This window comes from Rana temporaria, chromosome 6 (assembly GCF_905171775.1).
Source record: "Rana temporaria chromosome 6, aRanTem1.1, whole genome shotgun sequence".
NCBI lineage: Eukaryota > Metazoa > Chordata > Amphibia > Anura > Ranidae > Rana > Rana temporaria.
This window is the reverse complement of record NC_053494.1, coordinates 200717542-200742016: the sequence shown is the minus strand read 5'-3', so window position 1 is coordinate 200742016 and position 24475 is coordinate 200717542. Positions and strand designations below refer to the sequence as shown.

At 47.0% G+C, this 24475-nt stretch overlaps 1 protein-coding gene across 2 annotated transcripts in view; it reads right to left on the bottom strand.

The window, feature by feature from the left end:
• The window catches only part of OBSL1 (obscurin like cytoskeletal adaptor 1), a 152282-nt gene that overhangs the window by 93320 nt on the left and 34487 nt on the right, over positions 1 to 24475 (bottom strand). For both annotated transcript variants that reach the window (XM_040358074.1, XM_040358076.1), the window contains exons 5-7: positions 15141 to 15416; positions 3731 to 4003; positions 1163 to 1435 (exon numbers count right to left, since the gene is read on the bottom strand). In XM_040358074.1, coding sequence (XP_040214008.1) covers positions 1163 to 1435; positions 3731 to 4003; positions 15141 to 15416 — 822 coding nt within the window. The remainder of the gene's footprint in view (positions 1 to 1162; positions 1436 to 3730; positions 4004 to 15140; positions 15417 to 24475) is intronic.

The following is a 24475-nucleotide window of genomic DNA, read 5'->3' as shown; positions in this document are numbered from 1 at the left end:
CTCGAGCTGGGCATCGCCGCTTAGTGAAGGATTGGCTTGGGCGGCTCGGCTGCTCTAGTCCTGCAAAGGGAACTGAGTTCCTGCTGTGAAAAAAGTGCAGGAACTCCGTTCCCACGCGTTCCCGCAGGACTTGAGCCCTGTTTAGCACCCTCTAGTGTGCCAGGTGTAAATAGGTTTTGTTAGTGTATGCATGTTGGTTTGGCTGCCAGCCAGGCTTGGGTTGAATCTGGGTCAGAGTTGAATGACTCAGGGAGGCTGGATGACTCATCTGACCACTCTTCTGGTGCCTCCCCCTGTTTTCTGGAACTTTGGAGAAGCTTCCAGATACAGTGGGTAGAGGCGAGGAGGAGCTGTTTGGAATATTTATGAGGGCCCCAGCCAATCCCCAACAGAAAGGGTCTGAAAGGGAGCAGACTACCTCAGAAATAGCCATGAGTCAGAAGATAGAGTGCTGATGAGGCTGTTGAGGGCCTTGAGGGCGTCCTTTAGTCTGGGGGGGGGTGACTTTGGGCCTGGGGCTCAGGTGCTGGAAGGATACTGAACAACACATGGAGGAATCCTTTCCTGGAAGCACGGGAGCAAGTGAGAGGACAGCAAGAGCAGGTCAGCATGTCTGCGAGATCTCCCGATAGTCAGCTGAGTGGGCTGGTGAGTGTCAGTCTGGAGGACTGTGGGAGAAGTTAGCCTGGAGGGCATGACTGGTGTGACTGTAAAAGGTGCCTGGCTGTGCAGGGTGAGAGTTTACATTCTACTTGCGCCTCCGTAGGGGGTGCGCTACACATTGTAATGGAAGGTTGAAGCTTGAGGGGTCAAATGGGGGGCTGTAAAAAAAAGCAGCTCAACCACCTATTTTTACCACCCCCAACCACACATGTAAACTAGGCGTGAGGAAGGAAACACATAGATTATCACGTACAGTACTCATCAATAGGAAGAGGATCTGTTGACAGATTTGCTATTAGCTGGAGGCATTTTCTTCTTATCTTGGACCAGTCAGTCTCTCTCCCGTATTGTCCTCATCCTACCACTTAATCTATTGACACTTTACATCAGCCACTATTTATAAAACTGATTTACAGCCAGACATTCTGACAACTGGAAATTGTTCAACCCGTCATTGCAGGAAGGAAGAGGTGTCAATGCTCTGGACCCTGTCACTGACCTGTCACCGCCACGTTGTAGAAGACGGAGTCGTCTCCAGTGTCGCAGACAAATTCCCCAGAATCCTCCGGTGTGGCACACGCGATAACGAGCCTGCGATGCCTGCCGTCTGACTCCAACCTGATGTTGGCACCTTCCTCTATCTCTACGCCATCCCGGTACCAGTGCACGTGAGCGTTCTCCCTGGACAGCTCGCAGCTCAGCACAATGGCATCTCCGCTCTCGTGCTTGTGTTCCGTGTCATCGCTTGTGTTTATGATCTTCACTGGTGGATCTACATATAAAAACACAGAAATATACATTATACTGTATATACATATATACACACATATAGCCGGATTCAGTAAGACGCACTGTCGTATATTTAAGCGTATTCTGGAAACCAGATACGCTTAAATTTGGCTAAGATATGACCGGCGTAGGAGACTCCTACGCCGTTGCATCTTATGTGCATATTTCCGCTGGCCACTAGGGGTGTGTACGTGGATTTACGCGTCGAATATGTAAATGAGCAAGATACGCCGATTCACGAACGTACGTACGTACGTACGTACGTACGTACGTACGTACGCCCGTCGCAGTAAGATACGACGTTTACGTAAGACATACACCGGCGTAAAGATAAACCACCAAAAAGATGGCGCAGCCCATGCAAGGTATGGACGACGGAACAGCCGTCGTATTTTACGTCGTTTGCGTAAGCGTACGTGAATGGGGCTGGGCGTAGGTTACGTTCACGTCGAAAGCATTGAGCCGACGTCGTGACGTAGGGAGTATTTGCAACGTGATTCTGAGCATGCGCGCGCATGCGCCGTACGAACGACCCTCATTTACATGGGGTCACGGGTAATTTAAATGTAGCCCGCCCACTACATGCCTACTTTGAATTAGGTGGGGTTACGCCGGGCCATTTGCGCTACGCTGACGTAACTCAGGGAGCAAGTGCTTTGTGAATACAGTACTTGCCTCACTATGTTACGTCGGCGTAGTGCAAATGGGATGCGCTACGCCGGCATAAAGATACGCCGCCATACGTGAATCTGGCTAATAAACTGTACACACATTATTCAATTCAAAACCCAACACTTAACAAAACCTATTTCTCCTTTTTGGGTGAAGTTGGGAAAGGGTTTGTTATTTTGCCAGGCTGACAGACAGGTCGAGCTTCCATTGTCACTAGACTGAGCTCTCCAAAGATACCTAGTGAGCCAGAGGCTCTAACAGGCTTCAAAATAGGGTGGGCTCCGGACGCAGAGCATTGCGCTCGGAGCCCTCCCAGGTGTTACAACAGCGAATGTACAGTATATTCGTTGTTGAAACACTGAATTTCAATCTGGCCAATCAGAAGCGGGTGTGAGACCTGTTTTCCGATTGGCTAAAAAAAAAAGTCTCCTGATTGGCTGCCAAGGAGGAGGGAGGAAACGGAAGCGCCGCTGCCGTGATGACTCGTAAAGAACAGGGGAAGGGGAGGCCGCTGAGCAGGGGAAGTCGCTGTTAAAGCGATGGGGTATGTGCTACCGACCTGTTTGCCGCCCCTCCAAAACAAATTACTACCAGCCGCCACTGCTGGTCAGATAAGACCAAGTATCTTGCCCCCCCCCTGGTCCCAGTATCTTGCCCCCCTGGTCCAAGTATCTTGCCATCTTGATCCCAATATCTTGCCCCCCTGGTTCCAGTATCTTGCCCCCCTGATCCCAGTATCTTGCCCTCCTGATCCCAGTATCTTGCCCCCCTGATCCCAGTATCTTGCCCTCCTGATCCCAGTATCTTGCCCCCCCCTAGTTTCCAGTATCTTGCCCCCCTTGATCCCAGTATCTTGCCCTGCTGATTCCAGTATCTTGCCCTGCTGATTCAAGTATCTTGCCCCCCTGGTCCCAGTACCTTGCCCCCCTGGTCCCAGTATCTTGCCCCCCTGGTCCCAGTATCTTTACCTCCTGATCCCAGTATCTTTACCTCCTGATCCCAGTATCTTGCCCACATGATCCCAGTATCTTGCCCCCCTGATTCCAATATCTTTCCCCACTGATCCCAGTATCTTGCCCCCCTGATCCCAGTATCTTGCGCCCCTGGTTCCAGTATCTTGCCTCTCTGTTCCCAGTATCTTGCCCCCCTGGTCTCAGTATCTTGCCCCCCTTGATCTCAGTATCTTGCCCTCCTGATCCCAGTATCTTGCCCACATGATCCCAGCATCTTGCCCCCCCCATCAGTATGCCCCTTCCCCTGTACTTTGCCTTTCTTCCTCCCCGCTGTACTGTGTCCTTTGTGTTGATTAGTCTTTGATTTATGGCATGTTTTCTTATTGTTTAAATACATTTTTATTGAAAGTACTAATAAATATATGTTTAATTCTATCAACTATTTATACTTTATTCTTGAGAGTACAGTGAGTGCGTATATTGGGGCAGACTGATAGGGGCCAAGTGCATTACTTTGCCCAGGGGCCCCTGATGCTAGTAAGACGGCCCTGGTGTAGCAGACTGGCTTTTATTCAACATTTATATAAAACATTAATGATGTTTATCTATGTAGGGTTTAGCTTGTATGTTACAAAGTATAATTGCTCACTGACCTGTAACAGTGACATTGTAGAAGACGGAATCATTGCCGGTATTACAGACATATTCTCCGGATTCCTCTGGCCTGGCACATGTGATGATCAACCTGCGATGTCTGCCATCTGAGTCCAGCTTGACATTGTCGCTCTCCTCTATCTCCACGCCATTGCGGTACCAGCGCACAAGGGCGTTCTCACGGGACACCTCGCAACTCAGCATCATGCGCTCCCCACCGGCGCACTTGTGTTCTGTGTCATTGCTTGTGTTTATAATCTTCACCGGGGGTTCTGGAGTCAGACAGAAACAGATTGTCAGCTATAGGTGTATGAACAGTTTGCAATTAGATACAGAAAAATAGTCACGGTTCCTCTGGGGTGGGGTTTGTTTAACCTCTGGTCATGTGACTGCTATACAGTCTCTCCCCCCAAGTGTCAAAGAGTGTGGTTCAGACATATAGTTAGGAACATCCATACATTTCGTGTGCATTTTTTGCATTCTCTGAAATGAGGTCACTCAGGCAAGTGGGAACTCCCACCAACATCTCATTAATAGAGAGATATTTAGGTAGATTCAGAAAGAGTTAGGCCGACTTATCAGTACATAAGCCGACCTAACTCAGAATCTACGCCGACTTATGTTTAAGCGTATGCTCAAACAGAGATACGCTTAAACATATCTAAGATCTTAGATTGCAATATTTCGGATGGCCGCTAGGTGGCGCTTCCATTGCGGTCGGCGTAGAATATGTAAATGAGTTGATACGCCGATTCACGAACGTACGCCCGGCCGACGCAGTACTTTTACGCCGTTTACGTAAGAGATAGGCCGCGTAAAGTTAGAGCTAGGCCCTAGTGGAATAACAATGTTAAAGTATGGCCGCCGTTCCCGCCGGGAGATTAAATTTTTTTTACGTCGTTTGCGTAAGTCGTCCGCGAATCCGGATTTACGTAGTTTACGTCCACGTCGAAATCAATAGGCCCGTGCGGCGTACTTAGCCGCAATGCACACTGGGAAATGTAGGCGCCCGGCGCATGCGCAGTTAAAGAAAAAAACGTAAAAAACGTGAGGTCAAGCCTCATTAACATAAAACACACCCCCCTCCAACACATTTGAATTAGGCGCCTTTACGCCCGCCGATTTAGGCTACGCCGTCGTAACTTAGCAGGCAAGTACATTGTGAATCATGTACTTGCCTAGCTAACTTACGGCGGCGTAGCCTAAACACGCTAAGCTACGCCGCCGTAACTGTAGGCTCTTGTACCTGAATCTACCTAATTGTCTTACTTTAAATCTAAAAGCTGAACTTCCGGCCTTCCCTTCAGTCTTGCAAAGCTTACAGGGCCCTCTCCTGGACTCAAATGGCTTAGTCTGATTTCACTGAACACTGCAAGCGTCTCACAATCTGAATTAGAAGCTTCAGCTAGTCAGATAGAGCCCTCCTCATTTACTGGATGCATGGCATTCGGCATCATCTAGACCAGGGGTCTCCAAACTTTTCAAACAAAGGGCCAGTTTATTGTTCTTCAGCCTTTAGGAGGGCCAAGTTGTGGCCAGCGGGGGCAGAAAAAGCTCCAGGGCTCAGCATAGATGAGAATAAATATGGCCTCATAGTTTGCGATCAGTAGGATAAGGAGTAGTGCCCCTATTAGTAGGAGTAATTGTATCTCATCATTGGTATCAGTGGTATCAATGCCCCCTTGTTGGAGTCAGTGGGAAGAATAGTGCCTCATATCAGTGGGAGGAATAAAGCCCTGAGGGCCGGATAAAGGCTAGCAAAGGGCCGCATCTAGCCCTCGGGCCGCAGTTTGGAGACCCCTGATCTAGACCTTTCCCCCCCAGCCTGACTGTCCCTGGCCTGCCCCTTTTATTCATTAGTGTTCAGCCCCTTCAATCACATGCAGGTGTTACCTTGTGTAGCTTGCATGCAAATACAGCCTACCTAGGAATGCCCACTCCTCCAGACTGACACCAACCCATCAAGGCATTTTGATATACAGGATTGCGTAACGTGGTTTGTAAGCATTGCCTCGCAAGACAAGCAGGATTCAAGCCTCTGGAGTGTGCAGTACCGCCTTTGGCCAGAGGAGTGGGGGTGCCGGTGACGCTCAGAGATACGCAGAACCGCTCAGGGCCGATTGGAGACTCGAAAACACTTGGAAACACTCCGTTCCCAAATGTCTCTGAGTGGTCTCCGAGCTTCTCCAAGTGTTTCTGAGCGCCCCTCCACCTCTGGCCACATGTGGTACTGTATACTCTAAAAGTGACACTGGAACGAATTATCTGAGTTTCTATTGATTTCAATGGGGAAACTCGCTTTGATATACAAGTGCTTTGGATTACAAGCATTCTTCTGGAACGGATTATGCTCGTAATCCAAGGTACTACTGTATACAACACCTCCAGAGCCAACCTGCTGTTTGCTTCAGGGCTCTGGGCTCTTGAGAGGAGTATTAAGCAGGGTGCTGTGAAATTTTTCAGGAAGCACCCTGCTGGCCCCTCCCACCAGTCACGATCTGCCTGTGTTGCATTAAAGCGGGATTCCACACTGTAGCTGTTGACTTTTAATAAGGACACTTACATGTCCTAGGCGCCCGCGATGATGGGCCCCCGACGGTGATCGCTCGGTCCTGGCGCCTTCATCCTGACTAAGGGAAACAGGCAGTGAAGGCTTACGGCTTCTCTGGCCGTTTCCTACTGCGCATGCGCGACTCGCATGGCGCTTTGTGATTGGGCGGCTGCCTCCCGGGGTAAACACACAGGGCCAGATTCACGTAGCCCGGGCGCAACTTAACTTTTCCGATTAAAGTTACACCGCCGCAATTTTTCCAAGTTAGTGCCCGATCCACAAAGCACTTACCTGGAAATTTGCGGTGGTGTATCCTAAATCCGTCCGGCGCAAGGCGGGCCCAATCGAATGGGGCGAGTCCCATTTAAATTAGGCGCGCTCCCGCGCCGGACGTACTGCGCATGCTCCGTCGGGTAAATTACCCGACGTGCATTGCGCTAACTGACGTCGCACCAACGTCATTTGCTTAGACGTTAACTTAAATGGCGTCCGGCGCCATTCACGGACGTCTTACGCAAACGACGTTGCTTTTTAAATTTCGACGCGGGAACGACGGCCATAATTAACATGGCTTAAGACAACTAGGGCTCAGGCCTAGTTTTACGCGGCGTAACTCGACGGAAACGACGTAGAGTTAGATCGACGGGCCGTTCGGGACGTTCGGGGATCGCCATAAGTATTCATTTGCATATTCTACGCCGGCCGCAATGGCCTCGCCACCTAGCGGCCGGCCTAGAATTGCATCCTTAAGATCCGACAGTGTAATTCAATTACACCTGTCGGATCTTAGGGCTAGCTATGCATAACTGATTCTATGAATCAGTCGCATAGTTAGAAACAGAGATACGACGGCGTATCAGTAGATACGCCGTCGTATCTCGTTTGTGAATCTGGCCCACAATTCCCAGAAGGCAGCGCGCCCCATTCACCAGAAAACACTGTGACGGAGGATGAGGAAGAAGACGACCGCAGTGGAGGAAGAGGCAGAAGAGCTAGTTCCGCATAGCAACAGCCCTTTCTGGTGAGTATAACCAGAAATGGTTATTTTTTCAATTTTTATTTTTATTTTAGGAAACAAAAAATATCAGGGTGGAACTCCACTTTAGGAAGCAAAGGACCAAGTAATGATGATACTGGGGCAGATCCACAAAAGAATTACGCCGGTGTATCTCTTGATACGCCGCGTAATTTCAAATTTTGCGTGTCGTATCTTTGTTTTGTATCTATAAAACAAGATATGACGGCATCTCTGATCGATCCGACAGGCGTACGTCTTAGTACGCCTTTGGATCTTAAGTGCATTTTTTCGGCGGCCGCTAGGTGGCGTTTCCGCCGAATTCCACGTTGAGTATGCAAATTAGCTTGTTACGGCGATCCACGAACGTAAGTCCGGGCGGGGCATTTTTTTACGTTGTTTGCGTTCGGCCTTTTCCGGCGTATAGTTACCCCTGCTATTATGAGGCGTACTCAATGTTAAGTATGGCCGTCGTTCCCGCGTCACCTTTTGAATTTTTTACGTCGTTTGCGTAAGTCGTTCGCAAATAGAATGACGTCACCGTCGTAAGCATTGGCTTGTTCCAGTTTAATTTTGAGCATGCGCACTGGGATACCCCCACGGACGGCGCCGTAAAAAAAAAAAACAACGTTTACGTCGGGTCACAACGTATTTACATAAAACACGCCCCCATCACATCCATTTGAATTCCACGCCCTTACGCCGCCAAAGATACACTACGCCACCGTAACTTACGGCGCAAATTCTTTGAGGATTCGAAAAAAAAAAAAAGTTACGGCGGCGTAGTGTATCTTAGATACGCTGCGCCCGGCGGAGATATGCGCCGAGGTACGTGAATCTGCCCCATGGAGTCTAATATAAGATGCGAAACGAAAACAGAAGGCTTTATTTAAAACTTTCAGGTAGCATTTGGGGGAGGTTCCTACATCGTAAATAACATGTAAATTAGTTTTGTGCAAATGAGGCAAAAAAAGTGTTCTCAGGATGTATATTCTCTGCTATTAAAATGTCTCAATAAGTAAAATACTGCCTTATGGCCACTAGATGGCACAGAGGAGCATACAGATTTCGTATGATCGTTAGTGCCATCTAGTGACCATAAGGCAGTATTTTCCACATTTGAATTTCAGAGATAGCCCGAGAACATTCGCTTTTGCCCAATTTGTAGAGAGTGAATTTACATGCAGTTTTGATGGACGAACAGCTGTGCAATTTTTTATTTATTTTTTCATAAATACACCCTGAGGTGCCAGTAAGTGATTCACTTTGTGAGCAGTTTTGAAAAGATAAAAAACCTGGTTTGGGTACAAATGCCTTTTCAGCTCATTGTTCTGATATATATATATATATATATATATATATATATATATATATATATATATATATATATATATATATATATATATATATATATATATATATATATATATGGAAGTCATTTAGGAGATCTGCACATCTAATTTAGTAATTATCTCTCTTTCACAACACTTTTTCTCAGAGAGCTTGGTGCCACCGGAGGCAGTTTCTAGTCTTTGCGCGAATCAATGGACCAGTAAATGAAAGTATGTCACATAAAGGCCCCAGTATTAAAGTCTCATGCTCCATTAGTGCCAGGTTAGATCACAATCGTCTTAATCCATTCTGTGCCCAAAACAACAAAGACTATCAGTTTAGGAAAATTCATTTTTAAATGGTTTCTAATGTGAGCTGGTCTGCATTCCGTGGCTGCCTCATCAGCAAGCTAAAAAGATATGATAGCTGCAAATATTTAATTGACCCGGACTTGTCGTCTCATAAACCTGGTGTAAGTTGTCCCTGGGTGAAACTGTCAGGACATCTCTCTCTCTTTATAGGCTGGATTTACACCTACTATATGCATATACAGTGCCTTGAAAAAGTATTCATACCCCTTGAAATTTTCCACATTTGTCATGTTACCACCAAAAACGTAAATGTATTTTATTAGGAATTTATGTGAGAGACCAACACAAAGTGGCACATAATTGTGAAGTGGAAGAAAAATGATAAGTGGTTTTAATTTTTTTTTACAAATAAATACCGTATTTGCCGGCGTATAAGATGACTCGGCATATAAGACGACCCCCTAATATGCTGCTAAAAACGGTGGTTTTTAAGTCTGCTCACCGTATTAGACGACCCCCTTGTGTGGAAGTAATGGGTTTAATTAAATGAAGAAGCCGCAGCCCGCCGGTTCTCTGTACGGCTGTATGTAGTTTGTATATGCGCTGCTCAGCCAATCCCGATGCACTGTGTTGATGACAGAGCATGCTAAGCCTGCTCGGATTGGAGTAACAACCTTTGCCAATCCGAGCAGGCTACATAATGTAGCCTGCTCGGATTGGCAGAGGTTATTACTCCAATCCGAGCAGGCTTAGCATGCTCTGTCATCGACAGAGTGCATCAGGATTGGCTGAGCGGCGCATATACAAACTACATACAGCCGTACAGAGAACCGGCAGCTGATATCGATCGAGCAGCTGCTTCACCCGGCGTATAAGACGACCCCAGTTTTTTGGCTGTGCAAATCCGGTGTAAAAGGTCGTCTTATACGCCGGAAAATACGGTATGTGAAAAGTGCATTTGTATGGCGCCCCCCCTGAGTCAATACTTTGTAGACTTTCATTGCAATTACAGCTGAAAGTCTTTTTGGGGATGTCTCTACCAGCTTGGCACATCTAGAGAGGGACATTTTTCCCATTCTTCTATGCAAAATCTCTCAAGCTCTGTCAGATTGGATGGAGAGCGTCTGATCAGCAATTTTCAAGTCTTGCCACAGATTCTCAATTGGCTTAAGGTCTGAACTTTAACTGGGCCATTCTAACACATGAATATGCTTTGATCTAAACCATTCCATTGTAGCTCTGGCTGTATGTTTAGGGTCATTGTCCTGCTGGAAGGTGAACCTCCACCCTTGTCTTAAGTCTTTTGCAGACTCTTAAGCCCTGTACACACGATCGGTTTGTCCGATGAAAACAGACCAATGGACTGTTTTCATCGGACAAACCGATCGTGTGTGGGCCCCATTGTTTTGTTTTCCATTGGTGAAAAAAAAATAGAACATGTTTTAAATTTTTCCTATGGATAAAAAACCGATAGAAAAAAACGATCGTCTTTGTGGAAGTCCATCGGTCAAAAATCCACGCATGCTCAGAATCAAGTTGACGCATGCTCGGAGGCATTGAACTTCATTTTTCTCAGCACGTCGTAGTGTTTTACGTCACCGCGTTTTGGCAAGGTCGGATTTTTGACTGATGGTGTGTAGGCAAGACTGATGAAAGTCAGCTTCATCGCATATCCGACGAAAAAATCCATCGGATTAGATTCCATCAGATATCCGATCGTGTGTACGAGGCTTAACAGGTTTTCTTCTAAGATTGCCCTGTATTTGGCTCCATCCATCTTCCCATCAACTCTGACCAGCTTCCTTGTCCCTGGTGAAGAAAAGCATCCACACAACATGATGCTGCCACCACCATGTTTCACGGTGGGGATTCAGGGTAAGGTTCTGTGATGCAATTGCCTATATGCTTCAGTCTAATGCTCTCCCTGCTAACTTAATGCTGTGGGTTACAGGTAACAGGTGTTTTCATGTGTGATTCATCTCTCTCTGTGAACACTGTTCATATGTTAAATAAGGCTAGCTTTTGAAAGGCCTTTAATTGTGTGATAACCCTGTCTACAACCTAGGTGTTAATAGGTGTCAAACTGGAAGCAGACGAAACGTCTGCTTAGGAAACTCAGTGTGTGAAGGTGGTTTGTTGTTTAAGGAATGTGCAGTGATTAGACATGATAATTGTCGGTCGGTGCCGACCTGTCTGGAATGTTTTAGTAATTAGCCTTAGTGTGTGATTAGGGGGGGTGGAGATTTCATTGTTGCTTCAATGTCTTGGACTGTATAAAAAGCTGAGAAGAAAAACCATTAAAGTCTGTGTTGTTCCAGCAGTAAGCTTGGCATGTGTGGCTTTCTGGGCGACTCCAGGGATATTCCTTCTCGTGGAATATTGGGGTGATTTTCGTTATGGGAAGAAGGGAACGTTGACGGGGATATCATACCAATACCGTCACAATTGGTTGGCAGCAGTGGGATTTTTCCCTTCTATTCCCCTTCACACCCGGATTCCAAGCAGACACTGGAAGAACTACTGGAAGTTCGTGGAAGGATTGCTAGCAACAAAACCAAGCGGGTCATCATAGCAGAATCAATGGAGATAGACCAGGAGGACGGGATTGCAGCAACGCCAGCAGTACAAGAGATGGAGACACCAGTGATTCAGGAGGAGGAATCGCCAGCCAACAAGCTAATGAGAGAGAAGCTAGCGTGGTTCGGCCCGAACCCAACGGCAGATGTGGTGCTGAGAGTGATGGACCTGTTAGCGAAGGAGGCTAAAGAAATAAGAGACGCAGAACTACAGAAGGCTAAACAAATAAGAGATGCAGAACTACAGGAGGCTAAAGAAATAAGGGACGCAGAACTACAGAAGGCTAAAGAAATAAGGAACGCAGAACTACAGTTAAAACTGGCAGCAGTCCAACAAGCAGCCGCACCTTCTCCGAACAGTGAGTACAGCACAGCAGACACAAGGAAGATTCCGTTTAGCGCTTTTAAAGCTTTTGATGAAAAGGACTGTGAAATTGATAACTACCTGGCGGATTTTGAGCGACAATGTAACCTGCACCGAATAGCTAGAAGAGAGTGGGTTGCAATATTGTCAGGCAAACTGTCAGGCAAAGCTTCTGATGCTTTCCGGACCGTGCCAGATCAGGATATCCATAGCTACGCCAGGGTTAAAGAAGTGCTCCTGGCTCGTTATGCAGTAACCCCAGAGTCCCACCGACAGAAGTTCAGGGACTCACGCAAAACCACGAAAGACTCTTACGCGGAATGGGCATGCCAGTTGTCCCTGTCGGCCTCTAACTGGGTTAACAGCAGCCAGGCCACCACCGCAGAGGACATTTTGCAACTAATGCTCCTGGAGCAATTTTACAATCACATCCAGACGGACGTCAAGGATTGGGTGAGAGATCGCAGGCCCATGACTCTACCAGAGGCCGCGAAGTTGGCGGATGAATATGCGGATACTCGCAAGACAAACCAGGTCACACCACGGGTACAACCTCCACAACCAACGGCGCCCTCACACCCACCAGCCGCTAGATACCAACCGCCTAACAGACCGATGACATCTAGCCCTCGCTACCCACGCCAGGAGGACAACGAACAACGCTGCTTCCGGTGCAAACAGTTGGGTCACTTCAAGCAGAATTGCCCCATGAATGACAACACCAGGTCAAATTGGTCTCAACCTGGGTACCGCCCACCAGCAGCAGCCCATTGTGTAGACTCGGCTTGGGATCCCCAGGAGCTGGGTCAGGAAGAACCATTGGGCACCCCTTACGAAGCCCTCATGGTACAATCTGTTATTACGGACAACAGGGAACACCATTGTCAGCTGGTCATGGGCGACAGCCATGAGCCGGAGGGGCCTTGGAGGGAGCTGGGCAGAAAGAGGCACCGCCAGCTACCCTCCAAGAAGAAGAGGTCCTGGAAGTCATATAACCAGCGGACCTGGGAGGAGAAGAAGCGACTGGAGGAGATGGAATCGCAGCGGGCGCCCCAGATGCAGGCCGAGATGTTCGCCAAGGGCCCACCGGTGGCCCCTTACACCACCACCCAGTTCCTGATGATGAAGGACCACGTGGAAAGCCTGCAGGACATGAGCAAGCAGGATCTGATCCGTGAGTACATAGAGCTGGAGGAGTGCATAAGCCGCATGGAGGAGGAGAACAACCACCTGAGGTCACAGCGGGCTGACCCCCCCAGGCTCCATGAACTGGAGATGGAGCTGGAGAAGCTCAAAGAGGAGAACCGGCGGCTGCGGAGGGAGCAGGGGGTGGCTGACCTTATGGGTCCCCTCCCCCCCCCCCCCCGGACCCTGAGCACCAGTGCTACAGCATTTCAACAAATATAACTTTTTCTTTTTATGAATCTCCTGTGACTGTCTCTTCAGAGCCATAACCTGCCCCTCCCATAGCGGGACACCTAGATGGCGGCGCACAGACCCATTCGCCGTCTTCACACTGACTTCTGGTGACTCTGCAGATCACACAAAGACTTGGGGACTGACCGGCGTGTGATCTGACGACCCGGTGACATACCTGAGTCGGGAGCAGTTGCCAAGGGAGGTCAGTTACGCCAAACGGAGTTAACCTCGGACTAAAAGCTCTGAACCCGTCAACCCTACTGGACCAGGGAAGGTCCAACCGGGTTTGCCGTAGCAGGGAGAAAAAGGGGGGCCATTGTGATGCAATTGCCTATATGCTTCAGTCTAATGCTCTCCCTGCTAACTTAATGCTGTGGGTTACAGGTAACAGGTGTTTTCATGTGTGATTCATCTCTCTCTGTGAACACTGTTCATATGTTAAATAAGGCTAGCTTTTGAAAGGCCTTTAATTGTGTGATAACCCTGTCTACAACCTAGTGATTCTCAGAGGTGTTAATAGGTGTCAAACTGGAAGCAGACGAAACGTCTGCTTAGGAAACTCAGTGTGTGAAGGTGGTTTGTTGTTTAAGGAATGTGCAGTGATTAGACATGATAATTGTCGGTCGGTGCCGACCTGTCTGGAATGTTTTAGTAATTAGCCTTAGTGTGTGATTAGGGGGGGTGGAGATTTCATTGTTGCTTCAATGTCTTGGACTGTATAAAAAGCTGAGAAGAAAAACCATTAAAGTCTGTGTTGTTCCAGCAGTAAGCTTGGCATGTGTGGCTTTCTGGGCGACTCCAGGGATATTCCTTCTCGTGGAATATTGGGGTGATTTTCGTTATGGGAAGAAGGGAACGTTGACGGGGATATCATACCAATACCGTCACAGATTCAGTGTTAGTTTTGAGCCACACATAGCATTTTGCTTTTAGGCCAAAAAGTTCAATTTTGATCTCATCTGACTAGAGCACCTTCTTCCACATGTTTGCTGTGTCCCCCACATGGCTTCTCACAAACTGCAAACAGGACTTCTTATGGCTTTCTTCTTGTCACTCCTCCATAAAGGTCAGATTTGTGGAGAGCACAACTAATAATTGTCCTGTGGACAGATTCTCCCACCTGAGCTGTGGATCTCTTCAGCTCCTCCAGAGTTACCATGGGCCTCTTGGCTGCTTCTCTGATGAATGCTCTCCTTGCCCGTCAGTTTAGGTGGGCGGCCATGTCTTGGTAGGTTTGCAGTTGTGCCATACTCTTTCCATTTTCGGATGATGGATTGAACAGAGCTCCATGAGATGTTCAATGCTTGGGATCTTTTTTTATACCCTAACCCTGCTTTAAACTTCTCCACAACTTTATCCCTGACCTGTCTGGTGTGTTTCTTGGCCTTCATGATGCTATTTGTTCACTAATGTTCTCTACCAAACCTCTGAGGGCTTCACAGAACAGCTGTATTTATACTGTGATTAAATTACACACAGGTGAACTCTATTTACTAATTAGGGGACTTCTGAAGGCAATTGGTTCCACTAGAAGTTAGTTAGGAGTATCAGAGTAAAGGGGGCTAAATACAAATGCACACCACACTTTTCAGATATTTATTTTGTAAAAAAAATTGAAAACGATTTATCATTTTCCTTCCACTTCACAATTATGTGCCACTTTGTGTTGGTCTCTCCCATAAAATTCCAATAAAATACATTTACGTTTTTGGTTGTAACATGACAAAATGTGGAAAATGTCAAGGGGTATGAATACTTTTTCAAGGCACTGTATGTTTACATACACTTTAATTGGAATAGAGTTCTACTCAGTCAATGGAAATCAATGCAGGTTTTCTTACCTGTCACTGTGACGGAGAAGCTGATGTTGTCGTCAGCAGAGTGACAAGTATAATTTCCCGAATCCAATGGTTCTAAAGACGAGATGAGAAGCCGCCTCATTCTGCCATCTGATTGGAGGGAGAAGCGTCCGCCGGTCTCCATCTCCTTACCATCTTTCATCCAGCGCACTTTGGCCCCAGAGCTGGGCACCTGGCAGCTAAGACAGATGGGCTGTCCGACATCCATAGACCTACTGACCGGCTCCCCAGAAGCCGCAGCAATGCTGGACCCACGAGCTGCATCAGACAAGGACAGATTAATGCACAGAAGAGGAAATCCTGGACTATCTTTGGTTAGGTGTGCATGAAGGATGCTACAGAGGTTTTACCTTTCTTCTACACAATTATGCATTATGGAGTTCTTTTTTAATATTGCACCTCATTTCAGTCTATGTTTCTGAGAAGTGCCATTTTAATCTTATTCAGGTACCGTTGTGGTAGATATGGGTAAAATTTCTATTTTTGGGGAGCTGCGGTGGCTCAACGCGATTGGCACTGCGCTGACAAGCCATTCACCTCTGCAGCTAGGGGTTCGGATCCCAGTCTCGGCTACATGTGAATTGAGTTTGGTGGTCTCAGCCCGGCTCCCGGTGGGTGTGCTATGTGAGGTAAGCCTGCGCTTAGTACGCCCACCCCCCTCCCACAAAAACCACCACACCTACACACGCACTCGAAATTGGGTTAACACACATGCACTTTGACCACGCGGTCTCTAAAAGAGAGGCGAAGGACTAACGGGGCTGGTTGAGCGGGCTAATCCTCTCACTCCCTCTGTCCCGTTGGGCTTCAAAGCGGAGCAGGTAGGGCGGGCTGTGTGGGAGGACCCCCTCACGCACCCGCCATTGCCACCCGGGGCATGGAGAAAGGTGGCAGATTGCCTCTGGGGGAGGCCTGCCTACTCCCAACTCCTGCAGTCCGGCTCCTCTCTCGAGTACACGCACAAAAATACACTTTGACAAAAAAAAATAATTCTATTTTTGATTTAGGCTAATTTTTTATTAGAACCACTAAAATGTTTAATCTCTTTTATATTTTCATATTGTTTCTATATTGTTGTTTTTATATTTCTTTTTATATATGCATGTGTGAAAAGTATATGTCACAATAAGTGTCTTATTATCCTTACATGAAGATTTGTCAGATATGATATTAAAGCGGATGTGCCATGGGAAAAAAATATTAAAAGCCAGCAGCTACAAATACTGCAGCTGCTGACTTTTAATATTAGGACACTTACCTGTCCTGGAGTCCAGCGCCGTCCGCAGCAGAGGATGAGCGATCGCTCGTCTCTCTGCTGCTCCCCCCGCCATCCACGCTGAGGGAACCAGGAAGTGAAGCGCTGCGGCTTCACTGCCCGGTTCCCTACGGCGCATGCGCGAGTCGCGCCGCGCCCGCCGATTGGCTCCCGCTGTGTGCTGGGAGCCGAGTGTTCCCAGCACACAACGGGGGGGGGGGGGGTGACGGGATGTGACGGAATGCCCGTTTTTTGCCCGTGAATGCCGGGCCGGAAGTGGGTGCAAATACCTGTCTTTAGACAGGTATCTGCACCCCCCTCCCCCTGAAAGGTGTCAAATGTGACACCGGAGGGGGGGAGGGTTCCGATCAGCGGGACTCCACTTTAGGGTGGAGAACCGCTTTAAGTTTTAAAAGTCAAAAGAACACAGCATTGAAAGTGAAGGATAAAGCTATTTGAAACCAAGAGCAGATGTTCTCCCATCCCCCCATGACTCCTTATTCTCCATGGCCTCCTCCTCCTTCTGTCTGCTTCTTGTATTCATACGGAGAAACCAACATGGCAATGTGAAAGAGACTTTACCTGTTGACTGTTTGGACTAAGCAACCCTTGCAAAGATGACCAAGAAACCCCTGTGTTTTAGTATTGAACAAAGGATTTTACATGTGTTCACAGGAGGGCGTGTAAAGGGGTGGGTGAGGGGAGGGTGAATGGGAGGAGCAGTGGGTGATTGGGAGGATCGATGGGTGTGGCTGTATAATGTGAACCAATCAAATGCATGTCTTGTGATTTCATGTGGCTAAATAAAACTATAGTGAGAGGACTTTTCTCCCTCCACTTCTGGGAAACAGCAAGCAGACTGTGTGTCTAGTCTATTCTTGCGTTTGATTTGAATCAGTAAGCAGTACAGAATTTCCCTGTCTTGAGTCAGGGCCTCATCCTCATCACCGTATATACCCGAGTATAAGCCGAGGTACCTAATTTTGCCACAAAAAACTGGGGAAACGTATTGACTAGAGTATAACCCTCGGGTGAGAATGCAGCAGCTACTGTAAGGGGAAAAGAGGGTCAATAATGCTCATTTGCACGCCTCACTGTGCCCAATGCAACCTCACTGTGCCCAACCTCACTGTGACCATTGCAACTTCACTGTGCCCAACCTCACTGTGCCTAACCTCACTTTGTCAACCTCACTGTGCCCATTGCAACCTCACTGTGCCCATTCCAACCTCACTGTGCCATCCTCACTGTGCCCATCCTCACTGTGCCCATTGCAGCCTCACTGTGCCCGAGTCAGTGTACCTGAAATTGACAGGCTGCGGGCGTCCATTCATTGTTTAAAAGTCGCAGTCTCCTCCTGGTCCCTTCCGTGATAGGCGTCTCCCAGCAGACACAGTTCTGCCTATCACGGACGTTTTCTCATCCTCGGACTCAGTTTCCCAGAAGACACCGTGTTTAGTGTTCCGTATCACGGACGTCCTCTTGTCTGAGGATGAAATGACGTCCGTGATTGGCGGAAACACTGAACACAGTGTCTGCTGGGAAACTGAGTCCGAGGATGAGAGAACGTTCGTGATAGGTGGGACCAGGCAGAGGCCACGACTTTTAAACAATGGATGCCTGCAGACTCTCAATAATTTCAGGTACACTGACTCGAGTATAAGCTGAGAGGGGTATTTTCAGCCTTAAAAAAAGGGCTGAAAAACTCGGCTTATACTCGAGTATATACGGTATATTTCCAATACAAAAACAGCGCTCACACTTATATGTATACAAATTATAACAGAAATGCCCATAAAGATCCCACAAAAAAACCTCATAGAAAACGCAAGAGCATCTGGCAATGGGGATGAAAAGGGGAAGCCAAGTTGGGGGAATAAAGAAGGCCCGTCCCACACCCAAGTTTGTTTTGTAGAATAATTACATTTGTACTTACTGTATCTCTTAAATTGTAGATATCATAAATCAATACACCACTTTCTCCTGATGAAGAGGAATGACATATAATCTTTGAAACGCGTTGAGTTTCACTCTGTACATTGTACAAGAGTGATATAAATCAAGTGGTTTGTTATTATCTCATGTGGATACACATTATTGAATTTGTAAATTTTTGATTTATACTTTGTATGTATTTTTGACTTTTTGTATTAAATATCTATTTTAAAACAATCATTGTCTATATACACAAACCTTTGTATTCATTGCCTTCTAAAGTCCCACCAGAGGGTTCTTGCGCTTGCGTTTTCTATGCAAAACTAGGGATTTGGGCAACGTCTCCAAATTCCCATTGGAGCTGAACTTTTTCATATTCAGTGTTCCATATCTCCCACATGCATAACAAAATTGTAACAATATGCGCTCCACTCCACCATGTGCCAATCTACATATACCGCACTCACCAGATCATACATCTACCGTACTCACCAGATCATACATCTACCGCACTCACCAGATCATACATCTACCGCACTCACCAGATCATACATATACCGCACTCACCAGATCATACATATACCGCACTCACCAGATCATACATATACCGCACTCACCAGATCATACATCTACCGCACTCACCAGATCATACATATACCGCACTCACCAGATCATACATATAAGTGCGAGCGCTGTTTATTTTTTCATTTTTTTCTATTTAAACACTAGTTGTGTGTAGCAGCAACTACACAATTGTTTTTGAGGAGTCATTCACTGGTATATTGTAAGAACGGGTGTTATTTATTTTTAATTTCCCATTGCCTTGTCCATGCACTGTCCCTTTAACACGGATAATTCCAGAATACATAAATACACAAAGTATTTTCAGGCCTATATTTAAATGACAAGGACTGCGGGGGGAGAAGCATATATCTGAAAATAGATTGCCATTGCCAGATATTATGACCACTCTCTGGGCATGAGCCAACAGAAAAATTAACCCTTTACTGTCTTGCCAATGGCGGTCACCAAAGGGCCACTATGCATGAACAATCTTTGGGCATCTAAGTTTGCTTACTGCCAAAGTATTGTACAGTATATAGACATATTCACTCTATATAGATTGATACCTGTAGATAAAGAGAAGCTTTTTGATCCACCATGCCCAACCTGTGGCGTTTCCAGTGTGGCCCTTGGACCCCAGCAATCTCAGGTGACATATGTCCCCAGCCTCTGAGAGTGTACTCTAGTCATTGCCTTGTACCATAGAGCAGTGTTTCTCAACTCTAGTCCTCAAGGCGCCCCAACAGGTCATGTTTTCAGGTTTTCCATTATTTTGCACAGGCGATTTGATCAGTTTAACTGCCTTAGTAATTAGCACAGCCGTTTCATCTTAGGGAAATCCTGAAAACATCACGTGTTGGGGCGCCTTGAGGACTGGAGTTGAGAAACACTGCCATAGAGTACGGTTGTCCTTTCTCCCCACTACTCCTTTGGCCTGCACTGACCTTTACCGGGCCCATACACAGTGGCGTATCTGGGGTATGGCACATATGGCAAGTGCCATGGGCGCTGTAGAAAGGGGCGCTCGTCAGTGGCTGGGCAGCAAGCAGTGTAGCCAACCACAGCCGCCCGTATTTTTTGGCAATTTCTGGCAATTTCCCCAGCCCGAGGGTGGACTTGACAGAGGCTGGGCTGGCGGCGCGCTACTACTGGTGACAAGGCTAATGGAGTGATGTCATGGCGCATCCCGCCAGGCACGCCAGAATTTAAAAACATTCACCAGGATTAGGAGGCGAGCGGAGCTGTACAGGAGAATGGAGGCGCCCTCATAGTGGTCTAAGTGTCCTGGCGATCCAGAGAGTCAGGGACAGAGTGACAGCGTGAGCGTGGCAGCCCAGCCCAGGGCAGGCAGGCACATCTTAAGGTAATAAATAGAGGAGGTGATGGAGGCAGGAGGGATGGTGTGATGGAGTCAGGATGGATGGTGTGATGGATCATGGAGGCAGGACTCTAGAGGGATAGATCAGGTGGGCAGGACTCAGGAGGGATAGATCAGGGGGGCAGGACTCAGGAGGGATGGATCATGGAGGCAGGACTCAGGAGGGGAGGGATCATGGAGGCAGGACTCAGGAGGGGAGGGATCGTGGAGGCAGGATTCAGGAGGGGAGGGATCATGGAGGCAGGACTCAGGAGGGATGGATCATGGAGGCAGGACTCAAGAGGGGAGGGATCATGGAGGCAGGACTCAGGAGGGGAGGGATCATGGAGGCAGGACTCAGGAAGGGAGGGAACATGGAGGCAGGATTCAGGAGGGGAGGGATCATGGAGGCAGGACTCAGGAGGGAAGGGATCATGGAGGCAGGACTCAGGAGGGGAGGGATCATGGAGGCAGGACTCAGGAGGGAGGGATCATGGAGGATCAAAGAAAGGCAAGGCACGAAGTGATGGTCTCTTTCCTTTGGGGGGTGAATTGGAGGAGGATATACTACACTATTGTATATAATAATTTAACTGAAAGATTAAAGAGCTTGACTTGTAGTTTTGTAAGCTGTTTTTTTTTTAAGGTTATCTCAAAGATGGGTTTCAAGTTAGCAATCACAATTAAGTGTACCTTGCCGAAGTACAACTGATCATTGTCCAGACCACCTCTTTCATGCAGGTTAGGGCATGGTACATTGAATCGTACATGAGCATAGGACAAAGCAATACGCTACTGAAACACACCAGACTTTGTGGGTCAAATGTGCTTGGGCATGGTACATACACCCCAGTGCGGGTATACAAGAAAAACAAAAATGGAAGACGCGAACACTTAGTGTACATTACCAGAGATCATTTAATAAGAAGACATTCTTGTGTAAAAGTGGGTCCTCACAAAATGCAACTGACAAAAAGCCATAAACACAGTGCATGGACATGCACAGAACAGGGGGTACAGTAACGCGTTTCGGGGGCACACACCCCTCCTCAGAGGCAGGCAGCCTAGCTCTGAGGAAAAAAAAATCGTATTAATAAATTATCTCTGGTAATGCACTAGGTGTGCGTGCCATCCATTTATGTTTTTCTTGTAGTTGATTTCTGATTACCCCATCTGAGGAAGGCAGGATCCACCAAGCTTTGGGATACCATATATACCTTTCACACCACCATTTTATCTGATATCCGTTACGCAGTGGCGGGACAAGGTCATCCAGCGCCCAGGGCAAAGTTGCCAAACTGTGCCCCCTTTCCCTTAGGGTTAGGGTCAGGGTGGCCCCCATCCCTGCATTAAACCCTTGCGCCAGGGGCAGCCGCTCCTCCTGCCCAACCCTTGTACCGGCCCTGCCGTTACGCCACACCTTGGAAGACCTATTAGTGCTGGAAGTGACTGTGTTTTTTGCATTTCTATTACGAGTATACCCTGACTTTCTCCTACGGTATGGCTCCAATCTCCAACAACTCTAGTAGCCCAGTCTATGACCATGTTCTCCAGGAGGTATTCAGTCTATGACAGTTTACTGTAGCATTACATATATCAAATATCATACACGGCCCTTTGGTGAAATGAGGGGCCACATTTAAGACCCGCTCTCCATTTTATACATCAGCCTGTTATTACTTAAGGCTTCTTCTCGTAAAGTAAGAAGAGCAGAGCTGAGATAAAGATCAGGCATAATATGATGCAAAGCTGGAGGTAAGAGGAGACCGACACATTTGCTTACCGCATTAGTAAGTTGCTTCTGAGTTGTATATTGTGCCAACTCCTTACAGAATGTCCCTGACGCAGCAATTTACAGGCAGATCATTCTTTGAAGTGGTGTTCTTATGCAACCTTTAGGGGGAACTCTAGGGAAATGACAAAACTACCCTTGCCATGGGATTCCCCCTGCACTGCAAGGCGCAATATTCCCATGTACACGTTCCTGAAAGTGGCTGTAAATGTAAGTGGCTGCTGCAGCGACCACCTGATGAAGGGGGGAGTTTGAGCCCCTGAAACGCATTGGCTTTCTGTTTACATATCTTGATGAATATAAGGCCTCGTACACATGAGGGGACATGTCCGATGAAAACGGTCCGCTGGAAACCTGTCCGCTCGGACGGGAGTCAGGTCCACTCGTCCATACAGACGACCGAACATGTCCGCGGGAACTGGTCCGCGGACCAGTTTCAGCAGACATGTTCGGTCGTGTGTACGAGGCCTAATTGTTACTAGACTTGTTCAAAACTCTATGGTGCCTTCATTCTTCTAATACTCTACAGGCTACTCCGGGATTCTTTGTGATACCCCAGACAGGGCCGTCTTTACCACAGGGCAAATGGGGAAGCTGCCCAGGGCCCTGTCACTGTTGGGGGCCCAAAGCAACCCCCTTTGAAAAAAACATTTTTTTTTTATTTTTTTTTATTTTTTTAGGGGTCCGGAGGCCCCCAGGGCCCCAGATGGCAACTCCCCTTTTTTTATTTATTTTTAAATAAAAAAAAATTTTTTTTTAATATATTTTTATTTTTTTATTAAAGGTCCCCAGGGCCCCGGATGGCAACCCCCCTTGTTTTTATAATTATTTTTTTCATATTATTTTCTTTTTTTTTTTTCTTTTTCTTTCTTTTTTTTATATATATATATATATTTTTTTTTTTTATTAAAGGGCTCAGAGGTCCCCAGGGCCCCATGTGGCAAACACCCTTTTTTATTTTTTTATAAATGTTTATTTTATTTTTTTTGTTTATATATTTTTTTTATTTTTTTTTATTAAAGGGCCCAGAGGTCCCCATGGCCCTGGATGGCAACCCCCCCTTTTTTTATAAATGTTTATTTTTTTATATATATTTTTTTATTTTTTATTAAAGGGCCCAGAGGTCCCGGATGGCAACCCCCTTTTTTTGTAATTTATTTTTATTAAAAACAAATTATTAAAGGGCCCAGAGGTCCCCAGGGCCCCAGATGGCAACCCCCTTTTTAAAAAAAATATATATATATTTTATATATATTTTTTATTTCTTTTTTTCTTTTTATTAAAGGGCCCAGAGGTCCCCAGGGCCCTGGATGGCCACATCCCTTTTTTTATATATATTTTTCTTTATTTCTTTCTTTATTTCTTTTTTTGTAAAGGCCCCCCCACTTCTAAATTCGCGGCAGCCCCCCCCCTGCTTCTCAATTTCAGGCCCCCCCCCCCGGTTCTCTGCTCCAGGGGGCCCATGCCTGAAGCTGTGTAAGTGGCCCCATAATTCCTGATGGTGGCCCTGCCGCCCGTTAAGCCCCTGTGCTGCCCACAAATCAGGCTGAAAATCATCAGCGGCACACAGCCAGTGACAGTACTGCTTCCCTTCCCAGTGTTTTAAAATGTACAGCACCCCTGGCTTCCCTTTAGACGTGCACTTCTCCCTTCCTGCCACTGGGTGCTGCTTGTACATATAAGTGAATTAGAATGTGATTTTATAACATCCCCAGTTTGCTCTTCCCGAGGCTGACTTCTTCATGTCCTGCTCCTCAAGGTATGTCACTGTTTGCTAATCTATGTTGTAAATAGAAGTTTTCTGTAGAGTGTGCCCAAAGTCTTTATAATATTTGATGATTCACTGCAGGTCTGGTCAGTGTTTTAAAAAGTTCCTCTATTTTACACATGGCATGGCATGGGGTCACAGCACCGTCTGTCCATTCTGCTTTAGCACCATGGGACCCCATGCCATGCCATGTGTAAAATAGAGGAACTCTTTAAATCACAGACCAGACCTGCAGTCCAGGCTGAGTAAGGCCTCAGAGCACATGGCATTACTGTCTGTATTTAACTGCTTGATGGGCTTATTTTGGGCCTGGCTGGTTCACATGTATGTGTTTTGGAGGCCCACATTTGCGCAGGCACAGCAGCCCATTCATTTGAATGGGCCGCCATGCCTGCGTTTCCTGCAAAGAAAAGCGCATGCCTCATGTAATAGCCTGCGCACACTGCACCCCTATGCCCATCAAGCACTGAAATACAGCACTGTCTGTCCATTCTGCTGTCTGCTGTGACTTATCTGCAGTTCCCGCACTGTCAAACTTGCTGCATTTTTAGACGTTTAGGTCACGCTTTTAAAAACACAGTGCGTTTGTGTGTGCAAGAACTGCAGGTAAGTAGCATGGTGCAAAAGCAGAATGGATTTCAAGGCT